Below are 27,153 nucleotides of genomic sequence, written 5' to 3' on the forward strand. Positions count from 1 at the left end.
TCAGTGCCTTTCTTAGGAGCATCCCCAACTGATGGCTTTGCAGGATGCTTCCCAGAGAAAGCAGACGCCCCGGAGGTTTTGAAGAGTCGGGATTAGGCAGGAGGAGCCTTCCTGCTGCATGATGTTTGCCCTGTGTGCTTCCCAGCTCCCAGCCCAGGACTCATCCCATTTATTTTAATCCTCTGCAGCTTTTCCCACCCACCCGGCAGCCCTGGCACATCCCAGCTGGCATCACTGGACCCTGGCGACAGCAGGGCCTCCCTGCCTGGGAAGTTTGCTCAGCAAACAACTGCTGAGCCCAGTTTGGGGCTGGCTTGGCCCTCGCAGCTCCGTGCCGGGGCGGGAACAGCCTTGCAGGCAGCCTCTTTGTTTATTGGGAGTTTAACAAGGGCTGTAAATAGGAAATGTAATTGAAAGCCGTTAAAGCTAAGTTCCCCCTTTCCCCGCCCTGGGGAGTGATAAATAGCTTTCCTCCCCTCCTCATGGCTTCCTGTGCTTCCTGCACCATAAATCCACATTTTCTCCACATAATGCAACTACTTCTGACTGATGCACTGGGAAACAGTGGCCGTCTTGCCTCCTGCCATATGCTGCCAGGTGTTATCCAGCTTCCTAGCTGCCCCGTTGCACCCATCCCGGTGTCCTTTAGGTCCAGCTGAGTGCAGGGGTGGCCAGCAGCCGCAGGAAGGGGCCTCTGGAAAGCAGTCTCCTCCTTCCAGCATTTCAGGCACTGCTGCAGGATGCAGCTACGAGCAGCTGTTGCTCCAGAGCAGCTCTCAGGCTCCCTCCTTGTTTCTGCTCCTCTAGCAAAATAGCCATCTGGGTCCTCGGTGCCTCCAGCTGCTCACCCAGGCCGGAGGGAGTGCCACAGGTGCAGGGGGGGAGTCAATTTAGTTTCTACCAAGCTGTCTTCCCTCTGCTTTTCCTTCCTTCCCCTTCCCTCAACTGTGTAGCTGCCACAGACAGCGCGGCAGTATCAGGTGCAATGGCTCTGTGACCAGGGCTTGAACCTGAGACGTCCACCTTCAGCGGGCCAGATGTCAACCGCTGCAGCTGCAGAAGGAGGTCTGTGAGCAGGAAGCTGAGCAGGTCGTGTTCCCAGCAGGGCGAAGGGGGCATGCTATGTTGCATGGGCATTAGCTAATCAATCCTGACTGGGGACTAAGTTCTCCGCTGGGCTGTTTGAGCTACAGAGAGACGACATATAGTTGGCAAACAGTTGAGGGCAGGTGGTCCGTCGGTCCAAAAGGGAGAGGAATCGTGGGTTTGCATCCTGCTGCCATTCCCGTCCTCCCTCCCTCTTTCTCTGCTCCTTTTGTGCTTTGGAAATCACCCGCCAACGCAGTGTCCGTGTCCTCTGCAGAGCCCCACGAGATCTGCAATGAAGACAGCTTCGCCTCCGTGGTCTGGAAGGAAACGCCTGCCGGGGAGGCGGCCGCCATCCGCTGTCCCCGCAACGCCACGGGTAAGGAGGGCATGGGTCGGTAGTGCACGGTCCTGCGCATCTTAGAGAGGACTAGGATGTATTGCATTGATAACGAGCGAGCGGTCTGCAAAAGCGCATTCATTTCCCTGTCCACCAGCGATAACAGTGCAGAGTGAAGTCTTCCCATTTATTTCGTGTCCAGTCTTGTATGCAACCAAGCAGTCAGCCACGACTCCTCGGCTTGAGTCTGCAGCCCATGGGAGTCTCCCATTCATGTGTCCACTGCCCTGGCAGGGAGGGCTGGGCAAGATGCCCTCCGTCCTCCCCCTCTCTGCTTCATCTGCTTCTTCCTCCCAGGGAGGAAGAGCATTAGCAAAGCAGAGCATCACTCTAAATCAGGAGTGACAGGAGTAATAAAGGGCAATGGGTGCCATGCGCCGAGGTGTCGGACGGCCCTGCCTGGGCTTTCAGAGTTCGCTGCCTGACAGGTGGTGCAGGTTGTGCATTGTCTTTCGAGGTCTTCCCAGCAGCTCTTGCTGCACCAGGCCATCGTTTTGCACGTAGAAAGCGTGGTGTTTCCACGAAGTGTCTGGGGACTGCTGAGCGGGCTGCGCGGAGCTCACGCCAGGCATCCTCCTTCTTTCCGAATCACCTGGCCTGAGTTGCCGGATGAGTCTTCTGGCTTTTGATCTCCTGCTCTTTCCTGCTGGGCAAATGCAGAGAAAAAGAGATAAAAATAACTTGCCCCAAAATGCTGGTGCTTGCGGTTCATGCTTGGTACACGGACCCGCTGTTCCCTGCGTCAGCCCATGTCCAGCTGGCTCAGGGCGCTCAGGAAAGAAATGTGTGTTTATTCCTCTCTCCCGTGCCCTTTGCTTTAGGGCTGATCCTTCGCAGATGCACTTTAGACGAAGAGGGGATAGCGTACTGGGAGTCTCCGACGTACATCAAGTGTGTTTCCATCGATTATAGGAATATACAGATGATGGTAAGACACATTATCCTCTTGTCTCGGCTAGCCCACTTGCCTCTCACTGCTGCTTATAATGGGAGGGAAGAAATCCTGGCGGCTGGTGGTTATTGGCAGCTCCATCATGTTTTCACAAGGGTCAGCCATCTGACCGAGCCGAACAGACCAGAGCAACTGCATGGCAAAGGGCTGGCTGTGAGCAAACTTCCAGCTGGAGCCTGGAGTGGGATCAGACTCATGCTGCTGGCTGCAGCAACACAGCTCAATGTTTTCTTGCAGGCGTGTATGGTGTGTTCCCATCAGCATCCTGCCCAAAGTCCGCTTTCCTTCCCGTAGCTCTGTAGGATTCGGACATGAACGTCTTCGTGCGGGGCCCCGAACTGCTGGGCGGTGCAACTGCTGTGTTTTGGCAGCTGGCAAGGGCAAAGGTCATAGGACAGCCTCGGGTACACGGCAGACATGATTGTTGCATGTTCAAGAAGGAAAGCACTGTGCCCCTTGGCTTTAAAATGAGGGGGGCATTTCTTCTTTCCTTCCCCTCTCTATTTTGGCTGCAAGATGGATCGGCGAGCAAAGCTTTCCCCTTTGGGCTGGGGGCATCAGTCGCAGGTTTGAGTGGGGTAAAATGACCTCTTCGGCATCTTCCCAGGTGCTTCTCTTCCTGGCCACCAGGAAAGTAGGAGTTCAGCTCTGCTTCATATATTGCATACGGCCCATGGGTTTTAAGTACGATAGGGACAGGGCCGAGATGCTGCTGACTGTTGCTAACAAACTCCTCGTCTTGTTTTTGCTTCTCAGACGAAGGAACATCTCTCCAAAGCCCAGCGGGGGCTGGTGGGGGACGGCGTATCAGAAATGCTCCAAAACCTTGTGGAGATCTCCCAGGACGGGACCAGCTACAGCGGGGACCTGCTGTCCACCATTGATGTACTCAGGAATATGACAGAGATCTTCCGCAGGGCGTATTACAGCCCGACCTCTGGGGATGTGCAGGTGAGATGCAGGCCGGGACGGGCGGCCGTGGGCCAGTTGAAGACCTGGCCACTTCATCTCTATGCAGGAGAAAGTGCCCGGGGATCGACTCCAGATTGGCACGACCCCGCTGAAAAATCAAAGGACGCCGTATTGGCTTGTGCTTAATTTCCTATCACGCACAGCACAGCCTAACGAGCTCGTCTTTCCTCTGCCCTGCCCCCGGTAGCTCATCAGCCAGTAATCTGGGAAGCCAAGCTACTTTCTGCAGGGCCGAATTGATTGCAGAGCATTGTTTGGAAGGGCTGCTGTCTAATGACGCCAGGGACGATGATCCCGAGGTATTAGGTGTCTGCATGTTGATGTGGGAGGAGGGTTTGACAGCTTATCGCCCCAGGATTTGCTCTCAACAGTTGCCTGCAGAGTGGCTTCAGATCTGTCCTTGGAGTAGGTCATCAGCATACGGCTCGAAACGTTGCACTTATCCCCCAGGATCTGCTCAGGCTGTAGAAATGGAGAGGAAAATCGATGGCTTTGAAATCTGTATCTCCCTCAGCTCCATCTCTGACACATGCTTCTGCCGGGACTCTGTCTGCCGTTCCCCGCCATGCACTGACGTTGCTATTTCCTTGCTTCTCTTGCCCCATCTTCAAGAAGGCTGGGGTATCAGGAGCTTTCCCCAAAGCCAAGCACAAAAGCCCTCGCTAGCTAGGACTTGGGCAGGAGCGGGGAATGGGTCTACTGGAGCCACGTCTGCTGGGTGTCTCTTTACTGCCTGTAACACTGTGTGTCAGTGCCCTAGGAGAAGTGGCCTGCCCTGTCCTTAAGCTCAGGCAAATGACACTGAAACCAGACAGACGGTGCAAAGAAAGCCGCTAGACCCCATGCAAAGTGGTTGAGGAATGGGAGCTGCCAAGCTGGAAATTGTGAGCCACCCATCGTCTCTCTCGTGGGCAGAGATAGGGGCCAAACAAAGGTGAGGAAAGCTGGTGCCAGGACCTGGGTTGCATCCTAGCTCCGACTTCCTGAGCGACCTTGATCAAGTCACCCCATCTGCTTTGTGGCCTCGATTCCCCGGCTGTCTAATGATGCGACAGGCATTTCTCTGCTGCATAGCAGTGTCATTAGGAGGAAATGCATTCATGTTTATCAAGAGCACAGATATAGTAATGATGGGAACCGGGTAAATAGGCAACTGGACAGAGAGCTCTTCAGTCCAGAGGGGCTTCTTATAATCATCTTGCCTGACCTTTCCCGCTGGCCTCTTGCTTCAAGCCTGCGGCTCCTCTTTGAGTCATAGGATACCTTTTAAAATCCCATCCTTTGTTGGTTTAATGCCTCCCAAAAATGGAGAATCCACCATGTTGATTGGTGAGCTTTCTTTTACCCCTGGATCCTGCCATCATCATTATAGCCGGAGGCAGCTCCTCAGATCCCCAATAGTCCGGGAGGGTGAAGTCTCTCAACAGTGTGCTGCAATTTGCAACACAACCCTTTCCTCTGTATAAAGCTGAGCAAGCCAGGAGCAGGCTACGAGCAGGATCTCCAATGGACCCGGTGTCTCCTAGGCCTCTCGTAGCCAAAACCCTTCATGCAAATTTGTCATTGACTTGTGTCCGTCCTCTGCAGCCCCCATGGGGGGTGTCCAGCATCCTTCGCTTGCTGCTCTGAGTCTCCTGGGGCATGTCTCTGAGTTGTATTAAATACAAGTCTTGTTGCAAGGTGGTGCTGAGCAAGGTTGCAGCTCTTTTTCTCGTGGGAGCAAGAGGGGTTTTGCTGTTTCCTTCGCGGGGCCATTTGGAGAGTGGTGCGGCGCTATCGTTGCTTTTGCACTGACCTGCCGGAGAGCGCTTACTCGCTGACTTTCCCTTTCTATTTCCCTCCTCCAGAACTTTGTCCAGATCATCAGCAACCTGCTGGCGGAGGAAAACCGAGACAAATGGGAAGAGGCTCAGCTGGTAGGAACCTGCTGTTTAAACGTACACCCAAGCGAGACCGACTCTCGGGCTGTGGGCCCCGGGGACTTCCTGCTGCGTTGGGCGGTCCCTGGGCAGCATGTGTCTGACAGCTGTTGCACGCTGTGCATCTGCTTCACGCGGCACAGCCCTATTTCATCCCATTACGCTGCCAAGTACAACTGACAGAAAGCCTCATAGTGGACAAGGCCGACATATGCAATCGCCCCTATGGGAGAAACGGGGGGTGGACTTGAAAAAAGAGCTAACAGAGAGGTTGGGTGCAGCCTCCAGGGTTCAGAGACAAGTTCACTTCATTCCTGCTCTCCTCCTGGATCTGCTGTGCCATGCAAAAAGGGGCTGATAGTCCACCTCCCACCCCAGATCAAACTGAAGAGCACCTAGGGTGCAGGGAGGATTTGTGTGGCGAGTGTAGGACCAGAGCTAGATTTGTGTGGTGAGTGTAGGATAGGCGTTGGATGCTGATGGAAAGGCAGTGGCCATGCACTGGTGCATGGGCAGTAGGGGAGAGGGTCAAAGACGGGCTGTGCCAGTAGCAGTGCAGTGATGGATGCAGCGGTGGCCTCCAAAATGAATTGCTAGCCCTCGTCCAGGTTGTTGTGGTCAAGTGTCTACACGGCAATTCATGCCAGAGGCCAGAGCTGGCTGTCTCTGCAGAAGTGCAAATGCTTGGGGATCGCCATGCCTATGCCATTACTGTTCCCTGGATAGATAGGACCTAGAAGAAAGGCTGAATAGACCAGAGGGCCAAGCTAATCTCTGCTCCCTTGTAGCTGGCGGTTCTCCGTCTCATCTGAGCATGGGCTGGCTCTGGAGGAGGTGAAGAGCTGAATGCCAAATTTAGACCATCCATGTCCACATACATCTCTCAGAGCAGAGAGGAGGCTGTTTGGTCACCATGACAACAGAGAAATCCTGTTGATCGTCATAAAAATAGTTGCCGTTTTCTCCAGGACGCAGTTAGCTCCCAGCGGTCCTTCCCTTAGCGGCCTGTACAATGAACCTGCCTCTGTGGCCCTTTGCATGAGCAGCTAGAGGTTACCTGCTCCCATTAATAGACATCCTGGTGAGCGGTCTCAAATGCCATATTATTATACAGAGCATGAAGAAGAGACCTCTGATGGGCATCTTCTAGGTAGCTCAGCCTATTTCCCTTATATAATAGTGAGAACTGGGATCTCGCCCCAAACCATCAGCTCTAACCCAAAGATAGCTCTGTGCTGAGCACCCAGACAAGAGTCAATGTGAATAGCCTTTGTGAAGTTTTCCATGTCCTTGAGGGCAACATTAAATGAGCAGATCTCGTTGCACCCAGCAGAAGGAGCTGGTGACTATGCAAGCTGCATGTTTCTGCCCCTAGATCCCCTTTGACATAGGGCTTTTCCTCCCATGCCTCCTTTTAAAATGAAACCCAAGCTGCCTTGTAGCAGTACAGACCTTAGTGATCCGTGCATGATCCTGCTGTCTCCGGGCAAAGTTGTCATTCAGAGGATGAATTCAGGCTGAAATGGGCAGGGCTGTTAGTATGGTAGGGAAATCAAGAGCCTGTCTTACAGGAAATGACTAAAAAGCCCTGGTTTGTCTAGTTTAGCAAAACAAAGGTCAAGTGGAGATATGATTGCTCTCTACAGTTAAACTCCTGGCAGGAAAAAAAACAGCTTTGTAAGCTAAAGCATGATGTTGACACAAAAACAGATGGGCAAAAGCTGTTCATGAATAAATTCAAACTAGGCATTAGAAGAAGGTTCCTAAGAAGAGTGAAGTTTCTGGAACAGACTTGGAGTTGCAATAATACGGGAAAGAAAGTAATGATAATATGGAGGATGATGTTTTCATGACCAGGATTATATGACAAGAGGGATAGTGATAGCAAATGATTCCAAGACATGGTGGATAGTGATAGCAAATGACTCAGAGACCCAGGAGGTCCATCCCAGCCCTATGTCCTGTAGTCCTTGCATGGTCCATGACAGTACAAGTTGAAGGTTTGCACTGGTTGTTTAGCAACATCCTCTTTCTAGGCAGATCGTGTCTTTAGGTAGCTTTTCCAAACATTGTTTCATTCACCAGATAACCTACCTGTGCGTTCTACCTGTGCTAAATCCACGATGTGGTTACTTTGCTATTCATGTGCTAGCAGAATTGGGATGGGGTATAAAATAAGATAGCAAAACTAAACAACAGCAGCAACATAAATACAGATCATGTTTTCCCCTATGTATAGGCAAGTTTGAGCTTCAAAGAAAATCAGGAGGTCACATCTAGTCCAGCCCCCTGCTCAAAGCAGGACCAGCCCCAACTGCATCATCCCAGCCAAGGATTTCTCTACCCAGGCCTTAAAAACCTCCAAGGATGGAGAGTCCACAAGCTCTCTGCATAACTTGTTTCAGTGCTTTACTGCCCTCCTATTTTCCTAATATCTAACCATGACTTCCCTTGCTGCAGCTTGCACCCATTTCTCCTTGTCCTGTCATCTGCCCCCACTGAGACCAGCCCAGCTCCATCCTCTTTGCAGCCCCCCGGCAGGGAGGTGACGGCTGCTGTTCAATCCCCCTTGGTCTTCTCTTCTCCTGGCTCAGTCAGCCCATTTCTCTCAGCCGCTCCTAGTAAGTCATGTCACAGGCATGTTGCTGCTGTTCAGCTTCATCATTCAGTCATATTTGTTTAAAGACATTTTTCCAGGTGCAGCATCCCTGCAAGGTGCTTCTGGTATAGATGCACCTTCTCATATAGATGCACCGAGATGCTTCTCGTATAGATGCACCTAGGATCTTTGCCCTTTGAGAGTCCCACCATTTGCACAGCATTATCTGTGCTGCTGAATATTTCACCCCTCTTCCTTGGCTTTGCAGACTGGGCCGAACGCAGTGGAGCTGTTCAAGCTGGTGGAGGATTTCATCGATGTCATTGGGTTTCGCATGAAGGATTTCCGGGATTCCTATCAAGTGACGGACAATCTGGGTGAGTCGATTTGATGTCTGCTTCCCTTTCTCTGCATGGTGAGGGCAGCTGTTCCATGCAGGTGGTATGAGTCTGAGGGTGGGGAAGGAGTTGATTATAGCCTCGGGTCACATAGAAGAGCCCAGCTAAGAAGGGGACATGGAGGTTGTGCTCATTGAACAGGAACATCAGCCTCACTTGCTAAGTGACACCATCTTTCATGGATGGACCTCAGCCATCAAGTGTCTCCTGCAGAGCCAGAGACTGCAGGAACACAGTGCTGCCAAATCTTCCCCTGATTTTGGCAACCAAGAGCAAGCATGGGGCTCTTCCAGCCTGCTTGTACCATGACATGAGGTCCTGTTAATTCTTTCTCTTGCAAGCCCCTGTTGTCTCAGCTTACTGAAGGGAGGGACTTGCCCCAGGGTCCAGCATACCCCTGTAGGCACCGGGTGAGGAACAAATGTGCACAAAGGGTGAACCACTACCCAAATGGGTGATGGGCCGTTCTTGTATGGGTTTGACTTTCCTTCAAGCTAAACAGATTCCTTTTGCCTGGTCCTTGCTCCCCCTAGTGATGAAAAGAAAACTTGGACGCCCTGTTTCCAGTGGTCAAACACCAAGTCCTTGCTTGCGATGACTGACAAAAAACCCTGCCCTATTGCCTTGCATGCAACGGGCACCTATCCCCCCAAAACCCAGCTGGTAGAAATTGGCACGTGCATTATAAGCAAGAAATATGCTAAGAGCAGCTTCTGTTGCTCTGGGTGAAACCAAATGTAAAACGTTCAGTGATTCACAGGGGGCACAGCAATATGCTCCCTAGCTGCTGCCACTCAGCTATTTACTACAAGGAAAGATCTTTTTTGTTTTTTTTTCTTCTTTATTCTGCTTTTCAAAAGCAAGGTGGTTATTCCAGGGCAGTATCATACGCAGGAAAATACAGTAGTTTCTCGTTATGGTAAAACTAAAATCAGGCGAGTTGCTCTGCATTGCACTGGTGTCTGAGTGTGCCGATGTTGACCCAGGTTCTTGCAACATGTTTCTCTTCCAGTTCTCCAGGTGAGTGTGACTGTTGAGCTTGACCTTTGAGGTTTGCTTTATTTATTATTATTGCATCTTTCCCCAAGTCCTTAGCCTTCACCGACTCCCTGCCAATGCGGCGACCGACATCAGCTTCCCCATGAAAGGCTGGAGAGGCGTGGTGGACTGGGCCAAGAACTCAGAGGAGAAGGTCACCATCTTCAAGAGCACCCTCACCACAGGGGTGCCAGGTAAGGCAGCCCAACCAAGGTGCCCCGCAAGCTGGCTCTTCAGAGCCGAGGGGCTTCATCGTGTATGGCATCGTGTGTGCAAATTCAGCTCCCAACCATCCAGGCCCTGGCAGCAAGAAGCTGGTTCTTCATGCATTGCTGGATATGCCGAACTGCAAGGGCTGAAGGATGGGCACAGGTTAGCTCCAGATCCAAACTCTCTGCAAAGTTTGGGGAATCGGTGCACTTTCTGGATTCAGGCATGGATCCATTTCTAGACAGAGCATGCTGGGAGCAGTGCTCAACCCCAGTTCACTGGTGCACAGCTGATGGCTTCCCAAAAAACAGAGTCCCAAAGGGCAGCTCCCTGGGACGGGGCATTCGGGTATCCAGAATATTTTGGGAGCTTTGTTATCAGTTTGATGGCTAGTTATAGGGGTGTTTTTTCCTATAAATGGGCTGGACAAAAACAGAGAGAAGTTCTCCAGGAGAGGGTGGAGAAGAGGGAACGGTCATTGTCCGTCCATGATGGATGTGTCCTGGGCTGGGTGATTACCTGGGCAATCCTTTCTGGCCTGCTCTGAAAACCATGTGGCGGATCTGGTGGTTCAGCTGCTCCATGTGTCATCACTGGCTTCAGGGGGATTTGTCAAGCCGGGATCAGCCCATGCACCCACGATCCTGAGAGGCGCTGAGCACGCAGAGCTCCCTCGTGGAGGTCAGCCCTCAGATCTCAGCTCAGGTTGCATGCATCTCCTTTGCAGGATCAGGCCTTGCTGTGTAAGGCAATGCTTCAAACAAAGTGGCATTGGCAAAAGGAGTCCATTTTCAAGCCACAGAGCTCTTTGGGCATAGAAATGGATGGCAACCTGAGGCCCGGGGCAGCTAAACACCTTCCCAAAGGTCAAGCAATGAGTCAGTAGTGGAGCCAGGACTGACTCCAGGGCCTTCGTCTCCCTGGCTCCTGAATCATAGAGAGAAAAGGGGGGCTGGAAAGGACCTCCGGGTTTGTCTAGTCCAACCCCCCGTTTCAGGCAGGCTCACCCCTGTCCAGACCACCCCTTACAAATGCATTATCTAAAGTCTTCATAAAGCTACCCTCAACCTTAACCTAACACAGGATATAAACCCCCCCAGTAAAGCAGAGGAAGCACAGTGACCAATGTCCTGCTTCTGTAAGAGGCTGTTAATAGATGCTCAAGAGATCCCAGGTTGAGGGCCATGTCCTGCGCTACAAAGGGAGGCAGCCCTCTCTGTACCAGTCTGACCACGGGGTAAAACTCCTTCTTGACCCCAGATATGGCGATGGGTCTGATCCTGAGTGGAGGGGCAAAACCCTCTAACCAGAAACCTCTGGCTTCAGGCTCAGCAGGCGCATCCAGCTTTGTCTGCAGGCTACAGCTAACACCCAACGCCTCTGAGGGAGGCTTAAAAGCCCCCGATACAAGGGTATTGTCAGTATTTTTAACGACATCCTTGCCTGTGTGAATGAGCCTAGGAAGGGGTGCTCTGTGGTGCAGGTTTCTTTGCAGAATTGCAGCTTGCTTAGATAATGGGATGAGCCAGGACCACGCTCTTGGCATCACCGGAGCAGCGCTGATTGTGCACCAGCTGAGCATCTGACCTTGCATCTTTGCAAGCGCTCAGCACAGACCTCCGCCTGCAGCCTGTATGCCAGCCGTGACTGGGGCTGGGCACGAGACCTTGGCAGCCGGGCTGGCGAGCGATGCCGGGGTGCAAATTGCAGAGATGAGGCCGTGCGAGATGCAGAACCGAAAGCATAAACCGCTCTTCCAGGCGAGATGCCTTGTCGGGGTCATTTTGCACGGGCCTATAAATAATCTGGGACGGTGAGATCATTAACAGAGTCACAAATCCTGACTGGAGTGCCTCCTGCACTCAGATCCCTTTGCATTTTCAGGGGTTGGGTACAGGAAAATTGCTGACAGAGCGGCAGGTTTGTGCTTCTTCCTGCTGCTGGAGTGAGAAAGCCCTGCGTGGCTTTGCCTGCCTCATCCCCGGTACGATGGGGAGGCACCGTTTGAAGCCCTGCCTGCCAGGGCTTTGCAGGACTAGACCGACACACAGTCACTTGCTGTGCCCATGGTCGTTCTGCTTGGGAGTGGGAGCCAGTTGGCAGGGAAGCCCTTGCTTTTCAAGGCTGGGTTGTATGAGGCAGAAGCAGGGGTCCAGCAACTTGCTCAAGGGGGCTCAAACCAATGTAGGGTTAAATCTGAAGGGCCTGAGACCTGTGGGCCTTTTTGGTCTCGCTGGGTGCCTCGACCCATCGCCATATGAGGATGTTGCTACCGTGCTTTAGTACTTCTTTTTGGAGGTACTCAAGCACAGTGCAGTAACCGCCCATACGGGTGGCTTGGATTTCCCTGCTACACGTAGACCCATGCGTGACAGCTTTACGGTTGGCCACGATGGACGCCCTTTCAGCCAATAGTGCACAAGGCCCTTTGGTGAGGGATGAGGAGGGGTTAACACAGGTTGCAGTCTTGCAGGTCTTCTTTGGGAGCAATGTCAAAAATCCTCCCCCGCTTCAGCTGTGTGTGTCGGCTTGGTGCAGCTCCGGTCCCGCACGGCTCATTGTCACTGATTGCAAAGGGTGCTAACGAACCCCTCTGAGCCAAGGGGCGGGGTGCAGTCCTGCTTGAGAAGCATTGGATCTGGCATGGGTTCATCCTTCTTCCCCCCATTCCTTGCAGCCAGGCCTGCCCCTTCTTCACCCTGGGGATCACAGTCCTACCAAAGACCCTAAAAGAGAGAGGATTGCTAGTGGGTGGGGACCCCCTGCAAAACCCGTGCCGGGCCCCTCCCCACTGCAGTGCTGCAGGCAGAGCATGCTTTCCCCCTTCCCTTTGCACCCCGATGGTCTCAGTTCTGCTGTCTTTCTCCCCTCCTTCTCTTTGCCGCTCCCTGAGACAGACGACTTGTCCAACTTCGTGGTGGGCACCGTGCTGTACAGGAACGTCGGGAGCATCCTCGCCCTCCAGAGGTAAGCGGGGCTGGGTGCGACTCACCGCTCCTCCCCTTCCAGATGCCCACCTCAGTCTCAGCTCAACATTCAGGGGCCCTCCAGGACCTTGCTCCTGTTGGTAGCCCGTGCCCGAAAGCCAAATAGCACGCTGCAATACCATGCACCCAACGCTCTCTCGATAGGGACGAGAGCTGAGAGACCTCAGCATCATGCAGGCTGAGGCCAATGACATGAGAATGGAGTGCATCCACACCCCCCGCCAGCCTCCCGCCGCCCCTTCCTTTCGCTCCTGGCTGCTGCGCTCCTAGCTGATCGGGGGCTGCCTTGCTCAGACCCCCGGCCCCTTTCTCCCACCCTCCCGGAGGAGCCATTTGCTGCACGGCTTTATTCGAGAGAGTTGCCCTGCCCCGCAAGCTCCGGGAGCGGCACGCCATGGATGGCTGCACATGTCTGCGGCGTTCCAGGACTCTGCAGACCACCTCGGGGCTTGCAGGCTTTTGTGTTCAGCAAAGGCTTTTCTTTTCCTGATGCTTTTTTTTTTTTTTCCTTTTCCATGGCTGGTACTGAGGCAGTAAATTAAGCATCCTAAGGCGCCTTCTAAATCTGTTCTGCACTGATTAGCCCTAGCCCATTTACTGTAAACGCTGGGGCATCTCCGTTCGCTGATAATCATTTAAATACCTCCAGATTTAGCACCGGCAAAGGCGGGAGGGGTAGGCAGGAGCAGAGAGAGGAATTAGCAAGCAAACGGACTGTATTCGGTAATATCTTCCATTACAGCACTGGGAATTAGATTGGAAGGGCTATAAACATCATTGGCTCCAATGATCCAAAGGTATTTCAGCTTTCGTTGGCCAAGCGGTGAATGAGCACTGATAATCGGCAGCCTCAGTGCTGGCGCCTCTGCCGCCGCGGCCTCCCATGGGCTCTGATTTAAGTCGTTCCTTAATTAAGGACGGTCCCCCTTTAAACAATGCATAACCCTGCCTTGCCTGAGGCTGTCTGGAAGGCAGGATGAAACAGAGCCACAGCCGATCCATCAAGAAGCATGGTGCGTGGAAATGGGAGAAGACGACCTAGGATCCTACCTAATAGCACAGCTCTTACAGGAGGAAATGCCTGACCCTATTCCTGGGAGCACAGGGGCTTACGGAGCAGATCGTGGTATTCAAGCCCAAGTACAGTATGGAAACAAATGGAGTCACTGCAGATTTCCATCCCCGTCATGGCTGCTGGGGCTCTTATTCATAAGTGCCTGGCTCTCTATTGATCTAGCTCCGTTATCTCTGGCACCGGTGAGCGTGGCAGGTTAATTATATGTTGCCTTGCATTGATCCGTTTTCAATTACTTCTTCAGTCCCAGGCTTCCCGGCTAGGTTTGGTGTCAGAGGTGGTCCAGTCTTTGAGGGATGGATAGCAATGCCCTTGGCCTCCACTGTTGTTGGTGGGGGTGGAAGGACAGATAGGATAGTGGCACGTAATGTGTAGACTCTCTCTATTAGGGGTGTCACACCCACCCTGTGGCTGGGCAGAGAGTCCAAACCAGGCTCCTTGGTCGGCTGGATGCACGGGGCCACCAGTGGCAACCACAGCAGTGGGGCATGTAGCCATGAATCGTGGGGTCACTTGCTATGATGGGTGCAATGCCAGGGACCTCTAGGGGCCATCAAGTCCAACCCCAGTGTGAGGCATGATCTTCCCTATCTGAACCATCCCATACAAATGCTAATTTAAATGCTACATAAGATTAACATCAACCCTGGCACAACACAGACATAACGTCCTACAGGTAAAGCAGGGGACCATGGCATGGTATGGCTACAGGTAAAGCAGGGGAACACAGCAGCCAATGTCTTGCTTCTGGAAAAAGTGGATAATGTACGTTTGAGAGGTCCCAGGTGGAGGGCCACATCCCCCACTATAGAGGAAGGCAAAACCCCCACAGTTCATACTCATCTGACCTTGGGGTAAAAGTCCTTCCTGACCCCATATGTGGAGATTGGTCTGACCCTGAGTGGAAGGGCAAGACCCTCTAGCCAGGACCTCGGTGCTGAGTAGACAGGTGCTATCGCCTCCTGCATCTTGCAACTAATACTTCAATCTCCCGAGGTCCTTTCCAGCCCTAATGTCTATGAAATCTATGAAATCTATGAAATTGATGCAGCCCAAAACCTGTGTCCACCAAGCTGAAAACTTCACCCCATGTGTCACCTCACATTGTAAAACCTGTGGTCTAGCCCCAGGTTTATTTTTGCCGATTCATTTGGGGCAATGCAATGCTTCCTGATTTTCAGGCAGTGCTAAATATCCACCCTCTAAAAACCAGGCCCTTTAAGGTCCTCCAAAATCACCAGCCCTGGGTGAACATTTGGGCCTTATAACCTACTTTTTTTGCCCCTGAGTGTGAAAGGGTCAGGTCTTTCCATTTCTCCTATGAGGACACTGATACGGACCTGTTTTTCAGGGCATAGGGAGAGGGGTGGGTGAATGCAACAAGGTGCCTTTGTGATGCTAGGCTGAGGCGTGTTGTTAAAGGTAGAGGTGTAGGGGAGGTGAGGACACAGAAAATGCACTCGGTGCCCCCACATCAGTGGCTGTAGGAGCCTTGAGCTGTCTCTCCTCCAACACCTAAAAGCACAGTGAGATTTTCAGTGTGCAAATGCCCTTCTGCTGACTTTTTAAAGAAAGCAGGCCCATTTCTTTTCAAATGCACTGCCACAAACTTAGCTGGGGTTATACCAGTTAACCCAGGGGGGCTTTCTCTCCGCAACCTGGTTAAAGAGACTTGGTTTCCTTTTTCCCCTAGGAACACGACGGTGCTGAACTCCAAAGTCATCTCCGTGACAGTGAAGCCCTCTCCCCAGCCTCTTGTCACCTCTCTGGAGATCGAGTTCTCCCACTTGTACAATGTAAGTCCCCCTGCCCTGTGCTACCATAGCTTGGCTGTTGGCTTCAGCAAAGGTGTCTCATGGCCTGATGGATACTACAGGGCAGGGTAGGCTTTGAACATGACCACAGGGACCTTTAACATCTCCCCACCCAGGCTTGCTACAGTGAAATCATGTTGGCACCAGCATCTTGCTAACATGCATTTCTCAGTGCATACAGTAAGCCTTTTGGAGGACTTGGCTAAACAGCACAACTCCCCACAGAGAGCCTGGCTTGCTAATCCATCCACAGTTGCTATTACACGGGAGAATGGGACTCAGATAACAGGCATTTTTGTCCCTGTATTTGACAGTAATTCATCAGGTGACATCACCTTTGAGTATGAACTGATTGGGTTGTATTTATTCCAATACAACCAGTATTACACTGATGAAAAATATAGTGGACAAACTATAGAAACTCCCTAAACCAGGGTAACTTTGCCTAAATTGGTGGGAAGTTACCCCTGAGAGTATCAGGGATAAAATTTCAGTGCTGAAAGTTAGTGGTGTAGGTGTCGTGTGCCTGCCCTTTATCCTAGGATAAGCATTTGCTCAAGGCACACTCAGTATTGCCTGCTACCTGGTGGCAAGGCATTGTGATAGCTGCCTACTGGGTGAGCTGCCCTGGGATATCTGCTCATCCGTCTGTTCCTGATCTGGGAATGATTTATATCATTATACCAAAAAAAAAAATGTGGCTTATACCAGAATATGTGTTCCTCTGGTCACACCCTCAAACAAATCAGATCTGCTTGTGCCTCAGTTCCCCCATATATCAAACAAGGTACATGAGGCCTGCTACAAAAGGGGAGGCCTTTTCCATTCATGTTTGCCAAGCTCTTGTCAAGCTTTAGGGGATGCTAGAGTTGTTCAAACTACTCTTGCTATTTCAGATGCCTTAAAGGAGGTCTGAGCACTGGCTCCCTAGTCACCCTTTGGACTCTCATAATGAGTATTTATGCACCTAAGAGCACATTTGCACTTCTAGTTCCATCATCTGGATTTCCTTTTGATCCTGTGCCATGTAATTATGAGGCCCACCTTGTTTTTACTGTAAACTTTCAGGGTGGATATTCAAGAGTGCTCAGTGCTGGCCTAACTCAGCTTCTCTTGAAACTAATGACAAAACTCCCACTGGCTTCCTGAGGACACATGGCATCTCCTTGGAGGGTCTTGGTATCTCTTGGGTTCATGTAGAGATGTGGCATGTGATCTTGCTTCCTCTGCATCCAAGGGCCTTGCCTCTTTAGTCTCTCCACCTATGGAAGCAGGAAGAGTGTCAGTAGTTAGAGCTGGGGAAGGCCCATCAGACACTGGGTACGTCTACACATGATATTAATTGTGGAGTAGACTAATTTGCTCTGCAATAAAACATCAGTGTCTACACGTGCGGCTCTATTAGGTTGGAGTAAATTAATTTACTCTGTCACAGGATAGTACTGCTAGCTACAAGTACTATTCTGCAGCGGAGTAAATGCCACTGAAATGCACATATCGAGGGCTGGCTGGGGCTGGCTGGGGCATGAGGATGCTACCCTGCAGAGGCTGCCTGCCAGCTAGCCCTGCAGTGGAGGACCCTCGTGCCCCGACCAGCCCCTCTGCAACATGTTGAGCCGGGGGGAGCACCCCAAGGCTGGCAGGATGACCACTTGAGCCCCCTGCCAGGTAGGGCTGTGCTGCCCTGGCTCAACGTGCTGTAGTTCTGGATGCATGTGAAGACGCTGCACCTGGGAGCAGTAAACTCCGGCATGATCTGTGCCGTTGTTTATAGCTTCATATTCATTTCATGCGACCACTGAGTCCAACCCCCTCCTTGCAGCTCTGATCACGGGGAAAAGAGTACAGTCAGCCTCTCCTTTGCCTCTTGATCCATGGTGAAACATGGTTGTTCAGAGGGTAAAAGGTGGTTATGCAGGAACCAGCAGTGGGCTAATTACTGATTCAGTTTCCTGATGCTCATGCTCTTAATTCGCTTCTCCCTCTTTCTTCTTTCTCTCTCTCTCTCCTCCCAGGGAACCACCAACCAGACCTGCATCCTGTGGGATGAAACCTATGTGTGAGTCAAGTGGGGTTTTCATTGGCTTTCTGGAGGATGGTAGCTTTTGGGACTTGGCTGGGGGTGTCTGTTGCAGGAGGCAGGTGATGATGTGTCCATCTGTCCCGACCCCTTCTTTTCTCTATGCATCTCCTTCCTGTGTCTGTCTTTGCTTTAGCCCTTTACTCTTTTCCCAGGGAAGACAAGGTCATTCTCCCTTCCCTCAACAACATCCATTTGCGCCGGTTGTATCAGGCAGTCACGATGCACTGGCTGCTACCTTCTCTACTAGGGGTGCAGTTGGTTAAGTCATGGGTCTGAAGATGCTGTTTCATCCTGCAGACTTTGGGGTTGTGAGTAGCTGGTTCTTTTGCACTGTCTGTAGGAAGTTTTTCAATGGATGGATGATCTTGCTAGCTGGGGAGGAAGAAAGAATAGGAAATGTGTCATCTTACTTGAAGGGGAGAAGTCACAGTCTAAGTGCTACCCATCACACAGGTTGTCCACTACATGTTTATAACCGTGTGTTTGCATCTGTGGGGGCTGTGCGTTGGGCTGGCCAGCGTGTATGCATGTTGCAGGGCATCTGGGTGCTAACCAGCTTTTTGCAAAGTTGCCGTAAATTTTGGGTGTTTTGTTTTTTGGGATCCCAGCCAGGGGAAGATGCAGCTGATGGTCAAATGGGGAAAGCACTTGCGGCTCTCGTTGAATTCGATCAAAATCATACACACTCCTCACCCTTGGGAAATCCTTACAAGGTGGGCACTTGAAAGGAAGGTGTCCATAATGAAGAGCTGCTTTGAGAAATATGGCCTCGATGTTGAAGTAGCATAGACAGTGGCTCAATATGAGGGCTCTCATCACGGCACCTGTTGTCAGTAGCCCTAGCAGAGATGCTTTTTGAATCCCCAGCTATGTTGTTGACCAGCGAAACTAAGAAATGCGAGTGCACGAGTTGCTGTGGGGAAATGGGACTGAGCGTTACAGATGGAGGGGTCGTGACTGTCTAAGCATCTTTATTCTAAGAAGGAGCCAGGGGCATGAAAAAGCTGCCTAACGTTATGAATGGACCACGCCAGGATCAGAGCAATTGAATTTACTGGTGCTTTTTGCTATTTCACTGCTCTGGGTTTGTTTGTTTTTTTGCATCTAGGGGACCAGTCAGTTTGGTTTCCTGTTTATAATCATTTTCACCTGGGTTTTTGCAAATTTAATACAAGCATCTGCAGTGGTGGTGGGGAGCATGATGACAATTATTGCTATTATTATCTTTTTCTTCCATTAAGTCATCTATTTACAGGCATATTTTTATTCGACTTCTGTTATTTGTTTTCACGAATGAAAAAACAGGATGAAACCTAGGAAGCCAGTGATACCTTCATGGCTGTGAAATCACCCGTGTGTCCCTGATGACAGAGCTGAGGAAAGCTGGCTGGGATGCTGGCAGCAGGACCTGCCCTTGGGATTGAACACTGATATTGTGGCATGTTCGTGGTTCTGGGTGTAGGTGCTTGATAAGAAGAGAGCATAGCAGCAGGTTTCTGGGGACCAGACGGAGCCCACAGGCTGTCCTGAGGCAGGAGCATCCTGAGTAGAGGTCATGGAGGAGCTGAGTGGCAGATGCTCAGCCTGCAACTGGGAGTGAATCACTTCCCTACTCTGCACCGAGCCAGGCAGCAAAAACGGGCTGGGAGCAAGTCTTTCCCACTCCCCAGCCCCTTGATCCCACAACGAAAGTCATCCAGAGCTTAGCAGCTGCTTTGCACACCAGTCCCACAGCTAAGATCCTGGGACAAAGAGCAAGTGGGGGGTGAAAGGAGCCCTTCCCCCAAATCACACAAGGACATGTGCATTAAGAGATGTGCGGGGTGTAGGATTGGAAGGAACTTGCTCTTGGCATGGGTAGGGGCATGGATGCGGGCCTGGCATCAAGAGGATTAAGGGTCCATGGGGTGTGTGTGGGCTGAGATGTCTGTGCAAGTTGCATTTGACCTGGGGAGCAATGTGGCAGGGCTTAGAAAGAGGTGGCAGGTCTAGAAGCTCTCTGCAAAGCTCATGCTTTCTGCAAGCTGAGCCAGTGGCTCTGTTGTCAGCAACGTGCTGCACAACCTTGTACTGATTCACTGCTGTCCTGCAGGAGGTTGCTGTCCAGAGCTGCAAGAGGTGTGAGTATACTGGGATGCTTGTGCTCTTATCCGGCAGCATTTGAGATCCAAACTGGTCAAAATCTCCCAAGCGACTCTGCTGGAGGAAGCTCCAGAGCTCACTTTGCTCCTCTGGGTGCTGCTTTGGCAAAAGGTGGGGGGAAACTGTTTGCAGAACATTTGCAAGCTGTTTTTTCACAGTCGGCACTGCTGGGAAAGCCTGAAGAAGGGGAAACCATGCAGCTGGGAGTATTTCCCAAAGTCCTTTTGTGTCCTTGAAGTTTGAATGCTCATCCCAAGCTTGAACTGAGTGCCGGGAAGTGTTACAAGTTTGGGACAGCTGCTTTGGAAAGCAGTTGTCTGCTTGGACCTGGGGTCTTTACATGTCTCTGTCAATGCTATTGGGCGTGTGAGTTGTATGGCTGCTATTTTCCAAGTTAGGTGTCTGCTGATATTAGATGCATTGGGCACATCTACACAAGATGCTTATAAAATGGTGCAGTAGTGCGTGGGGCAAAACCTGTGCTAATATGCTACTGCAAAGCCATATCAGGCTACTGCACAGTAAACATCACAAAAAACCCATGTGCCGGCACTACTGTGCAGTAACTGTAATTACTGCACATTTAGTTAGTACTTCATTAAGCAAGTCTTAACTAAATGTGCAGTTGCTGCTGCGCATTAATGAACGTGTAGCTGCACCCACTGAGTGCAAAGGCTAAAAACACTTAGCGCTCACCCATCTACTGCAACAGGCAACCCTCATCTCTCTGCTTTATCTGCAACAGCCTAAGGTACCCTTGGTATTTTTGTCTGTGTGCCTTGTACTTGCATGAGGGGTTTTGTATGTAGTTTTAGGAACAGGTTAGGCAAGGACTTGTAGGGGATGATCTGGATAGGGATGTTCCTGCCTCAAGCACGGAGCTGGAGTGGATGTTGACTCCTGAGGTCCCTTCCAGCCCTACTTTTCTATGATTCTCTTTTTGGTCAGGCTGAAGGTTGCATAAAAGGAAAAGAAAATACCAGAGGCAGCAAAAGGTGATGAAATCCGCTCTTCTGCAGCTGCTGCCTCTGGTTTCTTGGTCAGGTCATGGACTGTTGTCCCTGCAAGCAGCAGGTGCAGTAGGGATCCCCTTATGCTACAGCTTCCCTTGCAATCTGTGTGGAAAATGTCCCCTGACACATAGCCTGGGGCACGAATTGGGTTAGGAGGTGCTACTGGGAATGGGTGTCTCTTTGAGCAGGGTGCAGGCAGGTTCTGGATTTGATCCAGACCCGTTCTTCCATGGGGGTACTGCACGCATGGAGATGATAACCTCCGCTCGCACTAGGAGGATGAGGCGGGCTGGGCTGCACATCCACATCAAGTGAGGCTGCAGCACCCAAATTCAGGGTATCGGGGTCGCACAAACCCAGGGTATCTGCTACAGTCCTTCTCTTTTGGGCTGAGAAAGCTGATGCCTCCCCCAGAACGGCCTGCCTTGGAGCAGGAAGCGATGGAGGCGTCTTCTGGAGGCTGTGGCTTCTGCCAGCCAACTTTCATCGCCATCTCACTTGGAGCTTGCCACTGGCAGCTTGCACAGTGCTATGCGCAGCCGTCACCCGCACTCCAAGCAAAGCCCCACAACTCACATCTGCCCAGATATTGTAAAGCCATCTTCACGGGCAGCTCAGTTGAGTCCTTCTTGTCATATGCCTGTGATATCACTCTTATCAAAGGGATTTGGTGGGAGGTCTGAACACATCCCCTTGTGCCGGTCCTCCAGTGTTTACGGTCATAGGGCAAGGTGTATTTCCCCCAATGATGTTATTTTCCCACTTGCGTGATTTCCCGTGGTTATGTTTGTGAGGGCAGCCAACTCAGATTATCTTGGAGGGTCCCCAGAACGTCACCCACCTACCAGGTGTTGCTGGCTGCATGAAGGGCTGCATTCAAATACCTTCAAATTTACAAATCCTTTTGGCTCAAGCCTCCACCCCAAATCCTGAGTAAAAGTAAATACGAGAAGGTACCACATACCTTTCCCCCCCAAAAAATCAGCCTTCCAAAAATGGGGCATGTGCCTTAAATGGGGAATCTGAATTTGTGTCTACAATAGCAGAAGTGGCATTTCTATTCAGGCAGGGCTAAGGGAATCACTGGGCTTCATGGTTTGTTGCAATCTATTTGATTCCTGATAATTGCTCTTCATGCAGGAGGTGCTAACCACTCTGCTTTTTATGGTCTCAGTGGTCCATAAATCAAGCTATGCTTTCTTTAGCAAACTTGCTCTTTGTTAGCTAGTCCTGGTTTCTCGTCTCCTATTTCACTGCCCTGCAGATTATTTTTTCACAATTCTAGATCTTCAGCAGCAGCTACAGTTTCAGCTTTTGGCTGAGTATCCAACAGCTGCAAAAGGGTTAAAACTGTAGCCTTTGCCTGAGCATCCAAGAGCTGCAAAAGGGTTAAAACTGTAGCTTTTGCCTGAGCTAGAAAGGGAGCATGAGTGAGCTGAAGATTAGGCTCTGTCCCTCTTGTATGTAGCTGTAATTCTGGGAAAAATCATTTCTTTGTCACCCTGTCTTCCTGTCTCTTCATTTATTGGGGCACATGGCATGTCAGAAAATTATGGTACATTTCCTCATTCCCTGAGCAACAGTACTTCCCACTTGTGAGCTCAGAGTCTGTGTGTGTGTGACAGGAGCTCAAGTTGGCCCAGGCCAGGAAGGTGCAAACCCTGTTTGAGGTGAAATACCCAGTTCAAAGGACAGCCACGTAAAAGAGGCCAACTTTAATAATTAGGGGGGAAAATGCTGCAATGCAACTGGAGGAGACAAAACATAAAATACAGGTTTTAAACACACTAACACCTCTCTTTTCACTCTTATGCCTGCCCTGTGCTCACTTGCTGGTTCCCAGCTGGTTCCAGCAGCAGGCAGGTCCCTGGTCTCCTCACGGTGCTCCTCCGGGTCCCTGCCAGGCAGGAGTTGCCACTGTCTCTGCAGGTAAACTCCCCTCGTCCTTGGAGGTTTTGGCTTCTCTGTTGGTCCTCAGCAGGTTGCCTCTCCCCCACAGGTCCAGCCTTTTCAGCTGCAGCCTCCAAGGAGCAGACTTCAGTGGACTCCAGGAGGCCACAGGCTGGCAGGTGCATGTACACATGCACGTGCCCTCTCCGGCTCCGCTGCTTATATCTCCTCCCTTTCGTGTCCTCAGGAAAAGGTCTTTTCCAGCAACACCCAGAGGGCAGATGCAATGAACCAGCCCACCCCCAACCCCCCTACAATCCAGCCGTTAATCCTTTGCCCAGCTGAGCAAAAAAACCATCCAAAACACCTTCAACATAGAGCATCAAAAAAAGTGATATACCCACATCATTGTCACAAGGTGAAACAAAGAAGACATTTGCTGATGCCAGGTGGAGAAAACACTGGATAAGTCAAGGTCCTGTCCTTGCAGGTGCAATCCTTTCACACCCTCTCCCACCGACCCCTGTGAAGTCTGATGAGCCAGTGTCCCTCCAACCTGTTGCTTTCCCTCATTGCCAGTGAGTAAAGCAGCCCAAGAGCCCAGGGGTGCTCTCTGTGCCCAGCCTATTGGACAAACAATTCCTGACCTAGTTCCTGCCATAAAACTTAAGTGAGTTTAGCTGTATGGGTGCTGCCCCTCGTATTTGCTCAGCTCCAGGGATGCCCTTACCAGCTGCCTGGCTCCTGGCTTGGCGCTGCCTCTTGGCCCTCTTTGCAAGGTCTTTATTGGAGTGGCATGTGGGGCCTTTCTGCTGAGTCCTTCCCACTAGAGATACAGTTATCTAGTCCAGGAGAAGAGCACTTTTCCTCTCTTTCTCAGCTCACCCTCCCCACTTGCTATTCATTCAGCCTCTTGGTACCTCTACATGAGATGCTAACGCGCAGAAGACTAAGTCTGCTGTGCATTAGTGTGGCGGGCAAATCCCTTCTAGCCTTAAATTTAGTCCCATTAATGTCACTAAAAAAAGGTTGGTTTTTTTCTTTCCATTTTTTTGTACCGTTCCTGGAAGCACCGGAATTCCAGGTCAATGCATGGAGTGGATGGAGCAAGCTCCAGTTGCACCACCCAAAACCAAAAAAAAAATCTGCTCAATATAGACCTCCTATGGAGGACATATTAGAGACAATCACCTGCCCTGGGGAGCCCGCCTATGTGTTCATCTGCACTACTGCACAGTAACACCGAAAACAGTGCATTAAGTTTAGTACCTGTCATTACAGCTACTAAACTTAATGCACCACAGTTAGGGTGCATTAATAAACATGTCGATGCATCCTGCGTTCAGCCCCAGCAATGTCTGCAAGTGCTAATTGGAGGTTGAATGTTTATGCAAATTAGTTTTATAGCCATGCTTTTTTAGCTCACGCCTAGCTGGTAGCAGGGGCCCTTTCCCATAATGCTTCTAAGGGCTCTGTATATTTTGCCAAGAGAGGGCAGCGGCAAGCACCTTCCCGTATCGTAATTCCCAACTTTGCGGGCCCCATGGTAACCACGCGGCACAGGTAACGCTGTGCAAGCAGCATCAGACTGTGTTCTGGGTCATGCCAAAGCCCCTTTGGAAAGCAGAGCATCCTGCGGCCGTGATCTGTGCTAGAGGATCAACGGTGAGCCCCGGGCTTTACATCGCAAGCTTCTGTGCACAGAGCTCTCCTTAAGCTGCCATGAGACAAACCCCTGGGATGAGAGAGGTCCTGTTTGGGGGTACACAGGCTCATCAGATGTCATGACTTGCCGACCGGCTCCCACCTGCTCTGTGTTTTGTAGTTCTGGGCACGGTGGGTGCATCTACACGTGCCTCTTTTCAGCAGGCTTAGCCTAAAACAGCCATTTTTAAGGCACGTTAAGGGCGTGTGTCTACACGTGCATGCCCTTAATGCAACTTTAAAATGGCGATTGAAGCCTATGTGAGCCTCAATTTGATACCTGCATACCGTGGGTATCAAACTTAGACGCGAATAGTTAAGTTGCATTAACACAGGTAAAGACATGCTAATACGCAGTGTGTGTCAATGGCTATACAAACGGCATTAATGCGCATTAGTGTGTCTGGATGTGCACTAATGAGGCTTAGCTATTTGCACCTGACTTTAATGCATCTTACAGTGCATTAGCGCGTCCACATGTAGACCCGCGCCTCAATTGCCTTAATGCGCCTTATGCAAAGGTGTGTTAAGTTTAGGTGCAGGTAAGTACACACATGGACATGCCCATTAAGACGTGGATTGGTAGACATGGCAGGAGACTCAGCAGCCTGGCTTCTAGCTGAAGTCTGCAGGACCTGTCAGCTCTGAAAAGCAGACCCAGGATCAGGGAGCCGGAGAGACACCACAGAGAGAATGACGATGGGAAAAGACGTGTCCTCTTTTGGCACATCCTAGTCCCACAGCTTGGCCCAGCATCCACCCAAGCTCCTTCTTTATTGCAAGCAGCTCACCTTCCTCCTCATTTACACTTTCAGACTTGGTGAGTTACCAAGTACCACTTCAGACTTTGGAAACCCAAACAGTCCCCACGCTGGCATCCTTGCCAGTGACAGCAGCCATCTGACACCTCAAACACATGGTGGCCCTTTAAAAGCCACTTAAAACCCATGGGCCACAGAGGGATGAACCATAAAATTGCAATTAGAGCAGACAGTTGTCATCTCTGTGTGCACGTCCCCGAGACAGAGTTGTGAGGCAGGGCGCTTTAAAAAAGAAAAAGCAAAGCCCGTGTTCATTCATTTGCATTTAGATAGATATTTAAGCCTGTGTTATTAATAAGGGGACTTTGATGTATGAACCACAGCCCATTTGGGTGGCTGTCCTCGCCTCTCCCTTCCCTTTTCGCCTCCTGCCCCCAACCCTTGCCTTTGAAGCACGGGGGGGAAGATCACCGGCTAATTTCTGTTTTGTTTGGTGCAGTGAGGATGATGAATGAGCTTGGCAGCGGCTGGGTAAATTGGAAGCTGGAGTCGTGGGATGATTTGGGCTTGTCTGGCTTGTTTGCAGTGGGATTCATCTGAAGTGATGATTAGCTGCTTAGCAGCACGGGGTAAAACCCAGGCCTGCCCTGTTGTCGCTCTCCACGGGGATGGGAGGTGATGGCTGGAATTGTCTTTGCTTCTGCTCATTGTTGTGTTTTTTTGCATTGTGGAGGTTTCTTTTCACCTCCTTTCCCCCTGCTTCTTATGCAGGCAGCATCCTCGGGGTGAAATGGCAGCCTCTGCGGGTGGAAAGAGAAGGAATAGTCTGTTTGTCTATTTTCAAGGGCCAAATGACCCTGAGGTGGCTGATGTCCCCCATTGCAGCAGGGGAGCGGGCATCAGGTTCTGGGTGCAATGCCCAGCTCTTCTGCGGGATGGGTTTTGAACCCAAATGTGGGCCAGCTCTGTCACACTTCCCTTGTCATCCCTTCCTCTGGGAGCAGAGGTGTTTATCAAGGACTGTTTAGTCTTAAAAGGGGTAGCAGACCCCACCTGGTCTGTGCCTATTTCCCTGCCCTGTAAGAGAGCGGTATAGCAGCTACTGCTCTGCACAGCCATGGGAAGCTGAAAAACATTTGGAAAGCATCTTCTCCTCTTGAAAAGGAGAGCGCCATGGGAGCACAGGCTTTTCACTCGAGGGCACTCTCACCTTCCCTGGGGAAAGATCAGCTGTGGTTAGTAATTAAACCCTTTCGCCTCTCGGATTTGGCCTTCCCTTTTCCAGCGATGCCTAGTGAGATCGGGTCAGACTTTTATAGGAATGAGAATAGCACCATCGGTGGGTGGCTAGGCTAGAAATGTCAAATGCTGTCGCTTCAGGCCATGTCCTGATGACCAGCTGGGACTGGGAAGGAAGTTTTCCTCGTGTTCAGAGTGGCACAGCGGGGTGCTTTGTGCCGCTGCCAGGGTAGACAGCTTGCCAATTTGTTCCAGGACTGGAGTTTATATCTGTCCCTAAGATGTAGATCCGACCTACTGAGCGGGGCCTGGACCACTTTTTAAATAGCAGTGCAGACTTGTCTCCTGGCCTGTCCTGAGGGGGGCTGGGCAATTTGTGCAGCAGACCGGGCATGCAGTCATACGAGGCGGTGGTACAAGGTCTTGGAAAGGCGTGTAGCGGAGCAGAAAGTGATGGCGTCGATTTGGGGTGAGGTTGGTTGGGGAGTACGGCAGCACATTGGTGGACAGGACCCAAAATGCAGTGGGCTAAGGTGAGAGGTGTTGGCAGAGCTGTCTCGGGGTCTCAGGGGTGCCATCACGGTGCTTTGGAGAGACAAAGGGAACCAGCCCTTCGGCCTCCTGGCTCCGCAACTCGGCTTGGACAGGACACGTGCTCTGCTCGCGGCTGGGGCATCCTAGCAGACATCAGGACTGCTGGAAAGCGTCAGAGCCAAGTTATACCCAACCCTTGGCTCAATCCAAGCCCCCTTGTAGAGACAAGGTATGATTGCCACTCAGCACAGAGGAGTGAAGGTCCCGTGCTCTGGCAGGTTGGTGGATGTCTGAGGAGCAGGCAGGGCTCAGCCTCAGTAGTTGTAGAGCCAGTAAT

At 51.3% G+C, this 27,153-nt stretch overlaps 1 protein-coding gene across 2 annotated transcripts in view; it reads left to right on the top strand.

Annotated features, from left to right (window-relative positions):
* ADGRB1 (adhesion G protein-coupled receptor B1) overlaps nt 1-27,153 on the top strand; it is a 311,804-nt gene that overhangs the window by 162,412 nt on the left and 122,239 nt on the right. For both annotated transcript variants that reach the window (XM_019553467.1, XM_019553473.1), the window contains exons 9-17: nt 1,364-1,465; nt 2,308-2,414; nt 3,195-3,389; nt 5,258-5,326; nt 8,197-8,305; nt 9,415-9,558; nt 12,472-12,541; nt 15,330-15,432; nt 17,466-17,509. In XM_019553467.1, coding sequence (XP_019409012.1) covers nt 1,364-1,465; nt 2,308-2,414; nt 3,195-3,389; nt 5,258-5,326; nt 8,197-8,305; nt 9,415-9,558; nt 12,472-12,541; nt 15,330-15,432; nt 17,466-17,509 — 943 coding nt within the window. The remainder of the gene's footprint in view (nt 1-1,363; nt 1,466-2,307; nt 2,415-3,194; nt 3,390-5,257; nt 5,327-8,196; nt 8,306-9,414; nt 9,559-12,471; nt 12,542-15,329; nt 15,433-17,465; nt 17,510-27,153) is intronic.

Source organism: Crocodylus porosus, unplaced genomic scaffold, assembly GCF_001723895.1.
Source record: "Crocodylus porosus isolate Cpor-Errol unplaced genomic scaffold, CroPor_comp1, whole genome shotgun sequence".
NCBI lineage: Eukaryota > Metazoa > Chordata > Crocodylia > Crocodylidae > Crocodylus > Crocodylus porosus.